Raw genomic sequence first — 14,332 nt, forward strand, 5'->3', positions numbered from 1 at the left:
TGAGACTTACTGTCTTAGAGACTTATGGACCGGCACATGGTCTATTTGGTCAATGTTCTGTTCTATATGCATGAAAAAAAGTATATTCTGTATTTTGGGGTATAGTGTCGTATAAGAGTCAATTAGGTCTTATTAATTGATAATGTCTGTATCTTCTATAATTTTACTGATTCCTTTTTGCCTAAAATATCTATCAATTAATGGAAGAGTGGTGTTAAAAATTTCAACTACTATTACAGGTTTGTCTGTTTCTCTTTCTACTTCTGTCAGCTTTTGCATTGTGTGTGTGTGTGTGTGTGTGTGTGTGTGTGTGTGTGTGTGTGTGTGTGTTGGAGTCTTGCTATGTTTCTCAGGCTGGTCTCAAACTCCTGAGCTCAAGCCATCCTCCTGCCTCAGCCTTCTGAGAGGCTAGGACTACAGGCATTCACCACACCTGGCTTTTTACATTTTTCTTTTATTTGAGAGCTTCATGAATTTTGGTTCTGTGAATAGGTTTATGCCAGCATACATATTTCCGATGAAAGGTATTGTTCTTTTATCATTGTAGCATGTCTCTCTTGTCTCTTAGAATACATTTTGTCTTGAGATAACTTTGTCTCATATTCATGCCATCTTTCTTATGCTTACTCTTTCAACAATATATATTTTCCTGGATCAGTATTTAGTTAATTTCTCAGCTTAGAATTCCTGCATCACATAAGTAGTAAAAAAAAAAAAAAAAAAAAATTGTGTATTTGCACTCTACACTCAGATGTAGGCTTAGAGTTTCCATGTCTTAAGAAGCAAATTTTCCCCTTATCAAATGTTGAACAGGCTACAAGCCCCGCTCATGATTTTCCTGGGTAAATGAGTAGAATTTTTCTAGCACTCTCTTACAGGAGTGGACAGAGCTTCGTTTCTGGCTTTCTTCCCTCTTCCCCCATTCTTATATGGAAATTAGAATTGCAGAGCCTCGATCCTAATCCCTGTTCATTACATTTGGAATTTAAAATCTGACAGGTGTGGTAGTTCTCACACGGAATCACAGCACTTTGGGAGGCTGAGGGGGGTGGGTCCTTTGAGCCCAGGAGTTTAAGGCTAGACTGGGCAACATAGTGAGATCCCATCACTACAGACTTTTTTTAAATTAGCGAGGCATGGTGACATGTGCCTGTGGTCCCAGGGACTCAGGAGGATTGCTTGACCCCAGGAGTTCAAGGTTACAGTGAGCCATGATTGTACCCTGCACTCTAGCCTGGGCAAAAGAGCAAGAGCCTGCCTCTAAAATCAAACAAAAAAATCCCCCCAAAATGCCCTTGGGTTTTCTGTGGTGTCAGTTCATAATTACCCTCACACATACAGCTTTGATTCATCTCTTTGTTTCTGGTTTCTGGAGCCAGAATTTTTTCCTTCCTTTCTTCTGAGCTTCACTTTTTATTTTTATTTTTTTTTTGAGATGGAGTCTCGCTCTGTCACCTAGGCTGGAGTGCAATGGTGCAATCTCGGTTCACTGCAACCTCCACCTCCTGGGTTCAAGTGATTCTCTCCTGCCTCAGCCTCCCGAGTAGCTGGGACTACAGGCACACATCACCATGCCTGGATAATTTTTGTATTTTTTAGTAGAGACAGGGTTTCCCCATTTTGGCCAGGCTGGTCTCAAACTTCTGACCTCAGGTGATCCGCCTGCCTTGGCCCCTAAAGTGCTGAGATTACAGGCATGAGCACTGTGCCCAGCCTGAGCTTCACTCTTTAAAACAAAAGTGTTATGTTTTATCTGACATTTCTATGTGCTTATATGGGAGTAGGGGAAAGGCATACATTTCATGTATCTGCCTTTTTTTTCTGCAATCTCCTCACTCTCTATACTTGCCCCTTCTTGAAGAAGAAGGGAGAAAATGGGAATGTTCTTCTCATCTTGGCATGGAAATGAGAGAAGGGAGGGAAAAAGTAAGCAATATTCAATTCAAAGACTACTTAAGTCACGGTTTCTCTTTAATTCCCCTATATTCAAGCCTTGCTCTTTCCCCAGGCCCCTAACACTCTGCACGCATTCCTGCTGACCTCTCTTCTCCAGCGCTTCCCTGTGTGCTGGAGCCTAAGGGTGGGCTCTCATGACTGCTCCTTTGACCGCAGATTACTCTCGTGGCTTTGGTGGCCGGTATGGGGTGGAGAAGGATAAACGGGACAAAGCAGCTCTGGGATATGACTACAAGGGAGAGACGGAGAAACACGAGTCCCAGCGAGGTGAGTTGGGGTTGGAAGGGGGAAAGTCACAGATAGCACAGGGCTCTCCTTCCTTCCTTTCTGGAAGCTCACCCAGGGGCCCCAGAATACAGAGGGGGCAGATGTGCAGAGCAGGGGGTGCACAGGCAGTAAGCACATGTAGGGGATGGATGGTGGTAGTGAGGGAAGAGAGGAGAGGTGGAGAGGAAAACAGCAGGATTAAGAGCAGGGCCTAGGAGGGAGGTGAGAGAGAAGGGAGCATTGAGGAAGGAATGAGGACAGACAGGCTAGGTGATGGTCAGAAGATGGTTTGCCATGAGTCTTACAGGGCTCTCTGCTGTCCTCACAGAGGATAAAGAGGTTTACTGCTTCCCTGGAACCCATAGGGATGACTGGAGTGCCCTCTGTATTTTTTTCCTATTTCTTTTACATTTTTCCTTATCTGTTGCTTTCCGCTTTCCATGTTTCCCTATTTCCATCATTCTCTTCTCCATTCTCTCCCAGATTTTTCCCCATCTGTTTCCTTCTCTTCCCATCCATGCCTCCCTCTATGCTCTGATTCTCACATTTCCTCCTATGTCTGTTTTCCACATTCCTATTTTTCTTCCCACTGATTCTTCTTACTACCCATTCCCGGCATTTTGATCTCCTATAACTCAGAACTTTCTGTCCTGCAGATTATGCCAAGGGCTTTGGTGGCCAGTATGGAATCCAGAAGGACCGAGTGGATAAGGTAAAGCACCAGAACACCAATGTCTTAAGAAGTTCTCTAAGTTTAGGAAAGTGAGCAGAGAAGAGTGTGAAGAAGGCTGGGAGAGGGAGGGGATGGTGGTGCTGGGCACACAGAGCCTGTCCGCTGCTGTCCTGCACTCCCCACTGACTGCCCTCAGCGTCCAAGGGGTATGTCTTCCAAAGCCTGAGCTTTGACTGAGGACAGTGGGAGAGGCATACAGAGACACAGATAAACCACAGGGAAAGGTGGCGTTGGACTGGAAATTGTATTGATTTCTTCGTATTGCTTAACCCAATCTTAAGTCTCTTCCCAACCCATGCCACGGTCCTCCCTATAGTAGTTCCTCCTCATGCATTGGCCACGGGCCCTGCTACATTTTAGGCAACTGGGCTTGGAGACGTGGGATTCTAAGGTCACTGAGCTTTCGAAAGGGGGAGCTGAACCCAGCAGTTAAGAACTTCTTTACCCCCTCTCTACCACAAAACAACATTGGAACATGCTGTCCAGCTGTTGAGCATCCAATGGTTAGGGATACCTCCTATAGTGGTCCCCAACCCCCAATACCACCTCCAGGTCACCAATACCCCTGCCTCTCTCCCGCAACACACATGCTGTTCTCCTGCCTGCAGAGCGCTGTCGGCTTCAATGAAATGGAGGCCCCAACCACAGCTTATAAGAAGACGACGCCCATAGAAGCCGGTGAGGCTTAGTGATTCACTCTCCATGCACCTCACTTCCTTCTCCCTCATTCTTTTTCTTCCCCAGCCTATATCCTCCATGCCTTTAACTACCTAGATTAGCTAAGGTAGACCTGATCCCTATCCTCATATTCCCAGATTCTGTCTCTCCTAGAAAAATCAGGTAAGGCGGGGCTCACACCTGTAATCCCAGCACTTCAGGAGGCTAAGATGGGAGGATTGCTTGAGCTCAGGAGTTTAAGAATAGCTTGGACCACCTGGGGGAGCCCCATCTTTATAAAAAATACAAAAATTAGCCAGGCATGGTGGTGCATGCCTGTAATCCCAGCTACTTGGGAGGCTGAGGCAGGAGAATTGCTTGAACCTAGGAGGTGGAAGTTGGAGTGAGCTGAGATCATGCCACTGAACTCCAACCTGGGTGACAGAGTGAGACTCTATAAAAAGAAAGAAAGAAGGAAAGAAAGAAAGAGAGAGACAGACGAAGGAAGGAAGGAAGGAAGGAAGGAGGGAAGGAGGGAGGGAGGGAGGGAGGGAAAGAAAGAGAGAGAGAGAGAGAGAGAGAGAGAGAGAAAGAAAGAAAGAAAGAAAGAAAGAAAGAAAGAAAGAAAGAAAGAAAGAAAGAAAGAAAGAAAGAAAGAAAGAGACAGAGAGAGAGAGGGAGGGAGGGAGGGAGAGAGAGGGAAGGAGGGAGGGAGGGAAGGAGAGAGAGAGGGAGAGAGAGAGAAAGAAAGAACCAAGTCAAGTGGACAGAAAGAGTGATGTCGGGGAAGGAACTGGAGGCAGAGAACAAAGTGTGGCATGGAGCGGGGGTGGGGTGGCGTGGGAACATTGGTGGGGAACCACTTGGGAAGGACACATAGGGATAGGAGCTTCGGATGGGGTTGAGGATGAGTGGTGGCTTGAAGAAGGCATACAGATTTATGGAATATGGACAGGGGAGGATGCTGGTTGGAAGCCCAAAGTTTACAATTTAGAAAGGACACAGGTGGGCTGGGCATGGTGGCTTACACCTGCAATCCCAGCACTTTGGGAGGCTGAAGTAGGAGAATCACTTGAACCCAGGAGTTCAAGATGAGGCTGGGCAACACAGCAAGATCCCCTCTCTACAAAAAATACAAAAATTAGCCGGGTGTGGGGGTGCACACCTGTGGTCCCAACTACTCCAGAGGCTGAGGTAGGAGGATTGCTTGAGCCCGGGAGGCTGAGGCTGCAGTATGCCATGACTGCACCACTGCACTCCAGCCTGGGCTGAGACCCTGTCTCAAAACAAGACAAAACAAAACAAAAAGACACGAGGTCACATAGCCTGGCTTTATAAAAATCCAAGCTTCGCCGGGCGCAGTGGCTCAAATCTGTAATCTCAGCACTTCGGGAGGCCGAGGCGGGTGGATCATCTGAGGTCTAAAGTTGGAGGCCAGCCTGGCCAACATGGAGAAACCCCGTCTCTACTAAAAATACAAAATTAGCCGGCGTGGTGGCGCATGCCTGTAATCCCAGCTACTCAGGAAGGCTGAGGCAGGAGAGTCGCCTGATTTCTGGGAGGCGGAGATTGCAGTGAGCCGAGATCGCTCCATTGCACTCCAGCCTGTGCAACAAAAGTGAAACGCCGTCTCAAAAAAAAAAAAAAAAAAAAAAAAAAAAACCAGGCTTCAGGGCTATGCCATCCTCCTATAATCCCCTTGTTCCTCTGTCAATACCTCTTTACCTTCCTGTCCCACAAATCCCTCCTCCTGGATATTTAACTGATTCCCCTTCTTCCTTCAAGTGCCATGCCCTTCCCCACCCTCCAATCCAAGACAACCCTAATTCTTCTTGCCTGTGTCTGCAGCTTCTAGTGGTGCTCGTGGGCTGAAGGCGAAATTTGAGTCCATGGCTGAGGAGAAGAGGAAGCGAGAGGAAGAGGAGAAGGCACAGCAGGTAGCCAGGAGGCAACAGGAGCGAAAGGCTGTGACAAAGATGAGCCCTGAGGCTCCACAGCCAGTGATAGCTATGGAAGAGCCCACAGTACCGGCCCCACTGCCCAAGAAAATCTCCTCAGAGGTGAGTGCCTGGCCCGCTGGGATCCACATCCGGGATCTCTTGCCCAGACAGGAGCCTAAGGGGTCCAAACCATTGGCAGAAAATAAGGCAAAGGCCTCCGCTGGGTTAGGCAGGGTCTGTTGTCTCTGTCTTTAGAAGACTTCAGTCTGACTGTAATTGGACCTCCTATCAGAATGTCAGAAAAAACCCTCAAGATTTACATAGTACCACAGAAAGCAAGTCACCAGCCAGCACAGCCAATTATTGCTGTAGGAACTATGAGGAAGGGGCCGTCACTTCAGGTTGGAGCTCATCTTGAGGGATGAGTTCCATTTGAATTGGCAGAGAGCAGGAGAGGGTGTTCCTGGTAAATGTAGCAGTGAAGACATGCATGGTGTGGTGGCTTATGCCTGTAATCCTAGCACTTGGGGAGGCCAAGTTAAGAGGACCACCTGAAGCTAGGAGTTCTAAACCAACCTGGGCAACATAGTAAGACCCTGTCTCTATAAAAAAATTTTTTTTAATTAGCTGGGCATTGTGGTGCGTGCCCATAGTCCCAGCTACTTGGGAGACTTGGAGAGGAGGATCGTTTGAGCCCAGGAGTTTGAGGCTACAGTAAGCTATGATCTCACCACTATGCTCCAGCCAGGGCAGCAGAGTGAGACCCTGTCTCAAAAAATATATAAAATAAAAAAAAAAAGAATGAAGATGGGCCAAGCGTGGTGGCTCACGCCTGTAATCCCAGCACTTTGGGAGGCCAAGGTGGCCGGATCACGAGGTCAGGAGATCAGGAGTTCAAGACCAGCCTGACCAACATAGTGAAACCCTGTCTCTACTAAAAATACAAAAATTAACCAGGCATGGTGGCCCGTGCCTGTACTCCCAGCTACTCAGGAGGCTGAGGCAGGAAAATTGCCTGAACCCGGGATGCGGAGGTTGCAATGAGCTATCGCGCCATTGCACTCCAGCCTGGGCTACAGAGCGAGAGTCTGTCTCAAAACAAAACAAAAAAAAGAGTGAAGATGGAGGCTTGCTAACTTGAGAGATGCTTCATTCTCCACAGGCCTGGCCTCCAGCTGGGACTCCTCCATCATCAGAGCCTGAGCCTGTGAGAACCAGCAGGGAACAACCAGTGCCATTGCTGCCCGTTAGGCAGACTCTCCGGGAGGTAAGCAAACCTTCAAAGATTCTCTGCCGGCCGGGTGCGGTGGCTCACACCTGTAATCCTAGCACTTTGGGAGGCTGAGACGGGCAGATCACGAGGTCAGGAGATCGAGACCATCCTTGCTAGCACGGTGAAACCCCGTCTCTACTAAAAAATACAAAAAACTAGCCAGGCGTGGTGGCGGGCACCTGTAGTCCCAGCTACTCAGGAGGCTGAGACAGGAGAATGGTGTGAACCCGGGAGTGGAGCTTGCAGTGAGCCGAGATCGCACCACTGCACTCCAGCCTGGGCGACAGAGCGAGACTCCATCTCAAAAAAAAGAAAAAAAAAAAGATTCTCTGCCCTCACCCCATCTCCTCCAGTCTTAGGAAGGTGGGCTGTGCAGGGTGGCCAACCATCCTTGTTTTCCTTGCACTGTTCTGGTGTCAGCACTGAAGACCCTACCCTGCCTTCTGGGAAACTCCTCAGTCCTGGGCAAATTAGGACAGCTGGTTATCCTAGCTGTGGTAGCTCAACAATGTGCTTTTGCTTCAATGTTTTCGTGGCCTCCCAAAGAATCTGACTCACTTTCTACTTCCCTCCCCTCACACCTTTTACATTCTCTTCCCATTGTCTCTGGAATGTGTTTTGGGTGGGTGGGTGTGGGAGGAGGTTGAGGAATGAAGATGGATGAAAGGCTATGTTCCCCAGGACAGTCTGTTAGATGGAGGCAAGGGTGGAGGGGAGAAGAGGCAGGGTGGTGAAGGGCAGGGGTCTTACTCCTCCACTGAGTCCTCCTGGAGAGTGGAAGTCACACTGCTCCACACTGTCTCTTCTCAGGACAACGAGGAGCCCCCAGCTCTGCCCCCTAGGACTCTGGAAGGCCTCCAGGTGGAAGAAGAGCCAGTATATGAAGCAGAGCCTGAGCCCGAGCCCGAGAATGACTATGAGGATGTGGAGGAGATGGACAGGCATGAGCAGGAGGATGAACCAGAGGGGGACTATGAGGAGGTGCTCGAGCCTGAAGGTTCTTCTTTTTCTTCTGCTCCGGCTGGTGAGTGATGGGAGGAGAAGCAGGATAATTTGGTCATGTCCAGGGGAGGGTAAGAGGAAGAAGAATTTCTCCATTGCCCCAGTAGGATCTTTCTCTGTTTGCCTTCTTCATGTTGATGAGACCATGTTTGTGTTTCTCATTATGCAGGATCAGGCTGCCCGGTTGGAGCTGGGACTCTGGGGATCTCAGCTGTGGCCCTATATGATTACCAAGGAGGTAGGTTGGGAGTGGCCTGAGGAGCCTGGTACCTGCAGGCCCCTGATATAAGACAAGGGGACGTGGGAGAAGAGACGTTCATGTCTGACCATTCTAATATCCCCTCAACTTTCTCCTCAGAGGGAAGTGATGAGCTTTCCTTTGATCCGGACGACGTAATCACTGACATTGAGATGGTGGACGAGGGCTGGTGGCGGGGACGTTGCCATGGCCACTTTGGACTCTTCCCTGCAAATTATGTCAAGCTTCTGGAGTGACTGGAGCTCACTGTCCACTGCAACTGTGATTTCCCATGTCCAAAGTGGCTCTGCCTCCACCCCCTCCCTATTCCTTTTGCAGATGTCTAACCAGATGAGATTCTGGACAGACTTCCCTCTCCCGCTTCATTAAGGGCTTGGGGCAGAGATAGCATGGGGAAGGAGGTCCCCTTCCCCAAGAGTCCTCTCTACCCTGGATGAGCTCATGGACATTTCTCTTGTGGTCTTGCCTCCTTCCCCATGAACACCTCTCTACCACCCCAAGTTCTGCTCTAGTCCTCTATGAGCTCTGGGCTTCCTGGTTTGTTTACCCGGAAAAGTACGTCTAGATTGTGTGGTTTGCCTGGTTGTGCTATTTGCCCACTTTCCTTCCCTGAAGAAATATCTCTGAACCTTCTTTCTGTTCAGTCCTAAAATTCGAAATAAAGTGAGACTATGGTTCACCTGTATGCTGAGGTAAATAATACTTTTTGTGTGGCCCTCATGGCCCCAAATCTTAAGGCTCCAACCTTTCCTCTTGCAGACATATCCAGGAGACTTTCTCTTACCACTGCCAATTCTCCTGCACCCTAGATGTCAAAGGCTAGGCCTTTTCCTTAGGTTGAACTTTTTTTTTTTTTTTTTGAGAAGGAGTCTTGCTCTGTTACCCAGGCTTGGGTGCCGCAGCATGATCTAAGCTTACTGCAACCTCCACTTCCCGGGTTCAAGAGATTCTCCTGCCTCAGCCTCCCAAGTAGCTGTGACTGCAGGTGTGTGCCACCACGCCCAGCTAATTTTTGAATTTTTAATAGAGATGGGATTTCCCCATGTTGGCCAGGCTGGTCTCGAACTCCTGACCTCAGGTGATCGTCCCCCCCCTTAGCCTCCAAAGTGCTAGAATTACAGGCATAAACCACTACACCTGGCCTCCTTAGGCATTTTAAACCCAGTCCAAAACAGATCAGCCTGAGCAATGGCTGGGCATGGTGGTGTGGGCCTATAGTCCCAGTACTCAGTAGTCTGAGGTGGGAGAATCACCTGAGCCTGGGAAGTCAAAGTCAAGGCTTCAGTGAGCTGTGATCGCACCACTGCACTCCAGCTTGGGTGACAGAGTGAGACCTTGTCTCAAAAAAAAAAAAAAGAAAGAAAGAAAAAAAAAAGATGGAGAAGGCATTGGAATCAAGGAGGAGCTAGAATGAGTTGCTAAGACCCATAGTTAGTTGCTCCAGGGCTTCATAGAGTTGGTGAGCTGCCCAGCAGGGTGTCCAAGGGAGAGAATTCAGTCATGAGTTCATAGTTTCTGTTTCTGGTTGGGCCAGTAAAGCCCCTTTCTCATTCCTCTTTTCCGCTTATCACTAGAGACAGAAACTAAAAACCATGGCTTCAGGCTGCTAAAAACATAAAACAAAACAAAACAGAACAACAGCACAATAAGGCAGGTTGGACAAGCTTGGCTTGTGCTCTGGTCTTTGTTCATGATACACACTTGGTTTCAGCGACAACTTCTATGCCCGTGAATCACACATCTGTCTCTAGACTTAACTCATAAGATTCACCCAATTAGCCTTTCAGAGTGCAAAGCAGCTTTTATTTCCTCTTCTAGAGACATTGAGATTTCTAGTATACAGAGGTCAGTCACCACTGATATACTCAGTCTCATTCTTCACTTCAGTTTGATTTGATATCACACATAAATCAGATTTTTATAGTGATTTTCGTGACACATCTTCAAGTTCCACCTTGCTTTTCACTTTTTCCTTTGTTGTGAGACAGAAACTTCTTTTCCAGACCCTTATGCTACTAAGGCAGCAAGATCCTCTCTGGCCCAGTTCTACAGACCCATCCTCCATGTTCAGCTGATCTCTACTCTGGACTTGCCTTTCTTGGTGATGATACTCACCAAGGGCTCTGCCCATAGATATGTCCCCTCCCTGTGTACACAGTCCCTCTTTGCTCCCCTCAGCTGTTTCTAAATCTGAAGCCACATCTAGCTGTCTTGCCTCTGTCAGATAACACTTGCCATTCATGCCGTTCACTCCAGCTTCCTCTCACAAATCATTTCTGTCTAATCCATAGTCGCTCTGAAGGGCTTTGGTGCCACTGCCCTCTCACTATGAAGTGTGCTTGTCTTATTGAAGCTCGTGCTTCAACACGGCTCTGAAGGCAGCAACTGGAGGGGAAGAGTGCAGTTTGAAGTGTACAACCCACAAGCAGTTGTGGGCAGTGCCACTCTCTTGAGGCTGCCCCCACCCACCCAGTTTGGGAAGGGAAAGCCCTCTGCCCTCTTCCTTTCTCCAAGTAGCACCTTTCTCCTCCATTCTCTAAGTAGCACCTTTCTCCTCTATCCGTCCATAGCCCCTGAATTTCATCTCCATGGGTCTGTAGTTTCCCTTTCTATTTCTATTAAAATCACAAACCCAGAGTGGAATTTAGGAGCTTTTTTCCTCCATGTAGGAAGGACTAGATTCAAAACATGTGGAACTACCACCTGGACAACTCTCTTCCTTTCTTCCCACTGTAGTGTTAGCTTCTTTCCAGTTACTCATCTTCACAGAATAAAACCTTAGGTCACACCCTAGTCATATTTTTAGAAAATGGTGCCTTATATACAAATATGAAATATAAACCAAAGGATGGAATCAGGAAAAATAGAGTGACATTACCAAATAGTGCCGAGTGGCACATGACAATGAAAAGATGAGCGTATTTCTGGTCTGGGGCTTGCTCTACTGCCTTCTCCACTCTTTTCAGAGGTTTCACCTACTTCATCTACACCAGCTCTGAACCATGTTTAGAGAGAACCCAGGCAATAACAAGTACCCAGATTGACTAGACTCTTTCTTTTGTTGGCTGAATTTTTTATCATCTGCTTCTGTACAATCCCTGTCCTTTTCTTTTCCTATTTCCCACTTGCTTGAGGACTGCTAGGACTGCTGGGAAAATGATACCAATTACAGTGAGAGGAATATAAACACAAGGCTAATAACTCAACACTCCTGGCTTCAGGTATAACCAAAGAGAGCTGAAAGGATACATTCCTGCATGTGGCTGAAGGACATGAAGGCATACCAAACAAAACATTTCCATCCGGTTCCCAACTTAAAATCACCACGTGTCTAAAACCTATTTCATAAATAAAGAGCTGTATTAAATCATAACTATTGTGGATGACTATGTGAGATAAGATTTTGCTGCACCAAAAAATAAGCCTATCCTAACTTATTGTCACTAGTATGACATCCTTTAGGGATTTTCAACCGGGAGCCATTTTGCTCCCTGACCTTTAGCAATATCTGGTGACATTTTTGGTTGTTGCCACTGTGGGGGTGCTACTGGCACTTAATGGATAGGCCAAGGATGCTACCAAGTATCTTGTAGCACACAGAACAGTCCCTTGCAACAAATAATTATCCAATTCAGACCAGGCACAGTGGCTCACACCTATAATCCCAGCACTTTGGGAGGCCAAGGCGGGCAGGTCACCTGAGGTCGGGAGTTCAAGACCAGCCTGACCAACATGGAGAAACCCCGTCTCTACTAAAAATACAAAATTAGCCAGGCGTGTAATCCCAGCTACTCAGGAGGCTGAGGCAGGAGAATCGCTTGAACCCAGGAGGCGGAGGTTGCAGTGAGCCGAGATCGTTGTCATTGCGCTCCAACCTGGGCAACAAGAGTGAAACTCCATCCCCTCCCCATCCAAAAAAAAAAAAAAAAAAAATTATCCATTTAAAAAATGTCAATATTCCAAGTCTCTTAAGAAGCCCTGCTTTAGGGGATGCTAGTTTCTACTGTGTCTTTTTTTCTTTTACTTTTGTTCTTATGAATATTCACTGTTTGTTACCAAAAATAGCAGTATCATCCATTTTTGTCAGACTGAATGCATGACCAGCAATATGGATGGGTAGGAGCAATTTCAGGGAGCCATTAGGTTCACATGTCTTCCTCTCCAAGACCCCAATGGGGTACCCAAGTGGTGTCTAGGAGCTGGTGACTGGTGCCATAGGAACTGCAGTGGGCCTTGTCTGGACTTTGCCAAAGGTGTGGTCTCCCTGGGCTACCCTGTGCATTCTGGCATGACGCTGAGGTTGGCATTAGTGTATTGAGGTCATTTCAGATAGCACAGGGTGGCCCAGGGCCATGCCTAGGTTCTGCCTAACTCAGAACATAATTTTCTGAGGAAAAAACATCTTGACCCTTAAGTCATTAAAATGTTACAAAGTAGGCTTGTGGCTTTTTGTCCTAATGTTCTCCATAAATACGGTGTCTCCTTTGGACTCCCCATTTCTCAAGGCTTTCCTGCTGTATGTTGCCAAGATTCTAACAACAGACTCTGTGACCCCATTTCTGCCCCTCATGTTTTGGCCTGTGGTATCTTCAAGGCTGCCATGCTCAGTCAGGGGCTCTCCTATGTCAGGCTGTGTTAGAACTACCCTGGCCTAGAGGCAGTAGAATGGCCAAAACGAGCCCTGGACTTGACCATCAAAACAGACCCAGCTCCAGAGCCTCCAGCTTTGTTCCCTTCACCCTGCATTCCCTGGGGAGTAACTCTTTGTACCTTAGTCCCATTCTGCGTTTCCTGTCCCATAAATTTGAAAGTGCTCTGTAAACTAAAAAGCCCATAAAAGCACAGGCCTGTACTGATTATGGAATTTCATGCTCTCTCATCGCTTAAGAAATTCGGTCCATCTTCCAAATGGCCTCAAATTACTTATTTTCTTCTCAGACCAATCTATTTTAGAAAGAAAGAAAAAAGAAAAGAAAAGAAAAAAGGAAATAAGTCACTAATATGTCACTATGGTACAAGACATGGCTTAGGAAATTCTTTGGCCTTGTGTTGAGGTTTTGAAGGACATTGCATGTTCCAATACACCCTGATAAGCAAATAGGCAGTTTACAGAAGGGAATCCTCAAAACCACACTCTGTCCTACTTCAGGAACTCCGAGAAGAAATCCAAGAAGGGTGCATCGGGTGGCATCTGCATTTTTAGGAGACGTATCTTCCTCGTGGTCTGACTCTAAAGGTGGAGACTAAGCTCTCTCGGGCCTGCTCACGGGGCTGACACATGCTAGTCAAAAGAATCGGGTCAGTTTTGTGCTCTACGATGTTGAAAGGACAGGACTTCAGGTGCTCGGACATGGAGGTGACTTCATTAAACTCCCAGCTCTTGATTTTGGAGAAGAGGCTGCTGAACTGCCAGATCTGTTGAGAAAGATAGAAGTTCAAAGGTGAATATAGGGGTGTTACCCTCTGGCTGGCTTTATTTGGGCACTATAAGGAAATATCCTTCTGTTCTTCATATTCTTAGACTCCAGAGTGTTTAGTGGCTCCTGAAGACGTTTGGTAGCCCCTTCTCCAGCATCCAACTCCTAATTCCCCCTGCCAACCAATAATCTTCCCAACCAGCCCTGTAGTTGTGAGAATCACTAACACCAATCAGCATATTGACACACACTCTTCCTTGCTCCTCCACCAGCAAGTGATTAATTTTAGAGTAGATGCACAGTTCAAATCAGGACAATTAGTACCAGTGCAATTCTTATTCCAGAACTTTTGTTGGAGATACCAAAAAGCAGATTATCTTTTTCTTTCTGTACTTGAACTGCGAAGCTGAAGTCCTAGGAGCTGCCGGCAATCACCAGGGACCACCGAGTGAGAACTATCTTACAATGTAGCCATTATTGAGGAAGTAGAGGTAAAAAACAGAAAGAAGAGATGTCATTTGGGGACATTTTTTGAGCTGTTAGATCAAGCCTTACCTGAAGCCATTACCGTTAGACTTTTTAGTTACACAATCCAATAAACTCCCTTTATTGTTTATGCCACTTTAGGTTGATTTTCTATTGCTCGAAATTAAAGTATTCTAACTCATAAGAGTCTCACTAGAATGGGAACCCCATAGGAAAATTCTATGAGTTCTGAAATATCCTCTGGTCTTTCCACCTGGGATGTAATGGCAAAGTCACCATTTTCAAGTCTGGTTATGTGAGTAGGCATAGCCCAATACTCTTTCAACCTGACTACTTCACCTA

At 47.0% G+C, this 14,332-nt stretch overlaps 2 protein-coding genes across 11 annotated transcripts in view; one reads left to right on the forward strand and one right to left on the reverse strand.

Annotated features, from left to right (window-relative positions):
- HCLS1 (hematopoietic cell-specific Lyn substrate 1) overlaps positions 1 to 8,772 on the forward strand; it is a 30,021-nt gene extending 21,249 nt beyond the window's left edge. Inside the window, 8 exon segments of one of the 2 annotated variants that reach the window (NM_001257947.1) lie at positions 2,113 to 2,223; positions 2,880 to 2,935; positions 3,565 to 3,634; positions 5,462 to 5,673; positions 6,716 to 6,820; positions 7,637 to 7,850; positions 7,998 to 8,066; positions 8,187 to 8,751. In NM_001257947.1, the coding sequence (NP_001244876.1) occupies positions 2,113 to 2,223; positions 2,880 to 2,935; positions 3,565 to 3,634; positions 5,462 to 5,673; positions 6,716 to 6,820; positions 7,637 to 7,850; positions 7,998 to 8,066; positions 8,187 to 8,323 (974 nt within the window). In that variant the 3' untranslated portion in view covers positions 8,324 to 8,751. 2 annotated transcript variants of the gene reach the window in all.
- A 1,096-nt stretch (positions 8,773 to 9,868) lies between these two features.
- FBXO40 (F-box protein 40) overlaps positions 9,869 to 14,332 on the reverse strand; it is a 37,321-nt gene continuing 32,857 nt past the window's right edge. For all 9 annotated transcript variants that reach the window (XM_001111331.5, XM_077993840.1, XM_015129973.3 and 6 more), the window contains one exon: positions 9,869 to 13,502. In XM_001111331.5, the coding sequence (XP_001111331.3) occupies positions 13,287 to 13,502 (216 nt within the window). In that variant the 3' untranslated portion in view covers positions 9,869 to 13,286. The remainder of the gene's footprint in view (positions 13,503 to 14,332) is intronic.

Source organism: Macaca mulatta, chromosome 2 (assembly GCF_049350105.2).
Source record: "Macaca mulatta isolate MMU2019108-1 chromosome 2, T2T-MMU8v2.0, whole genome shotgun sequence".
In the NCBI taxonomy this organism is placed as follows: Eukaryota; Metazoa; Chordata; class Mammalia; order Primates; family Cercopithecidae; genus Macaca; species Macaca mulatta.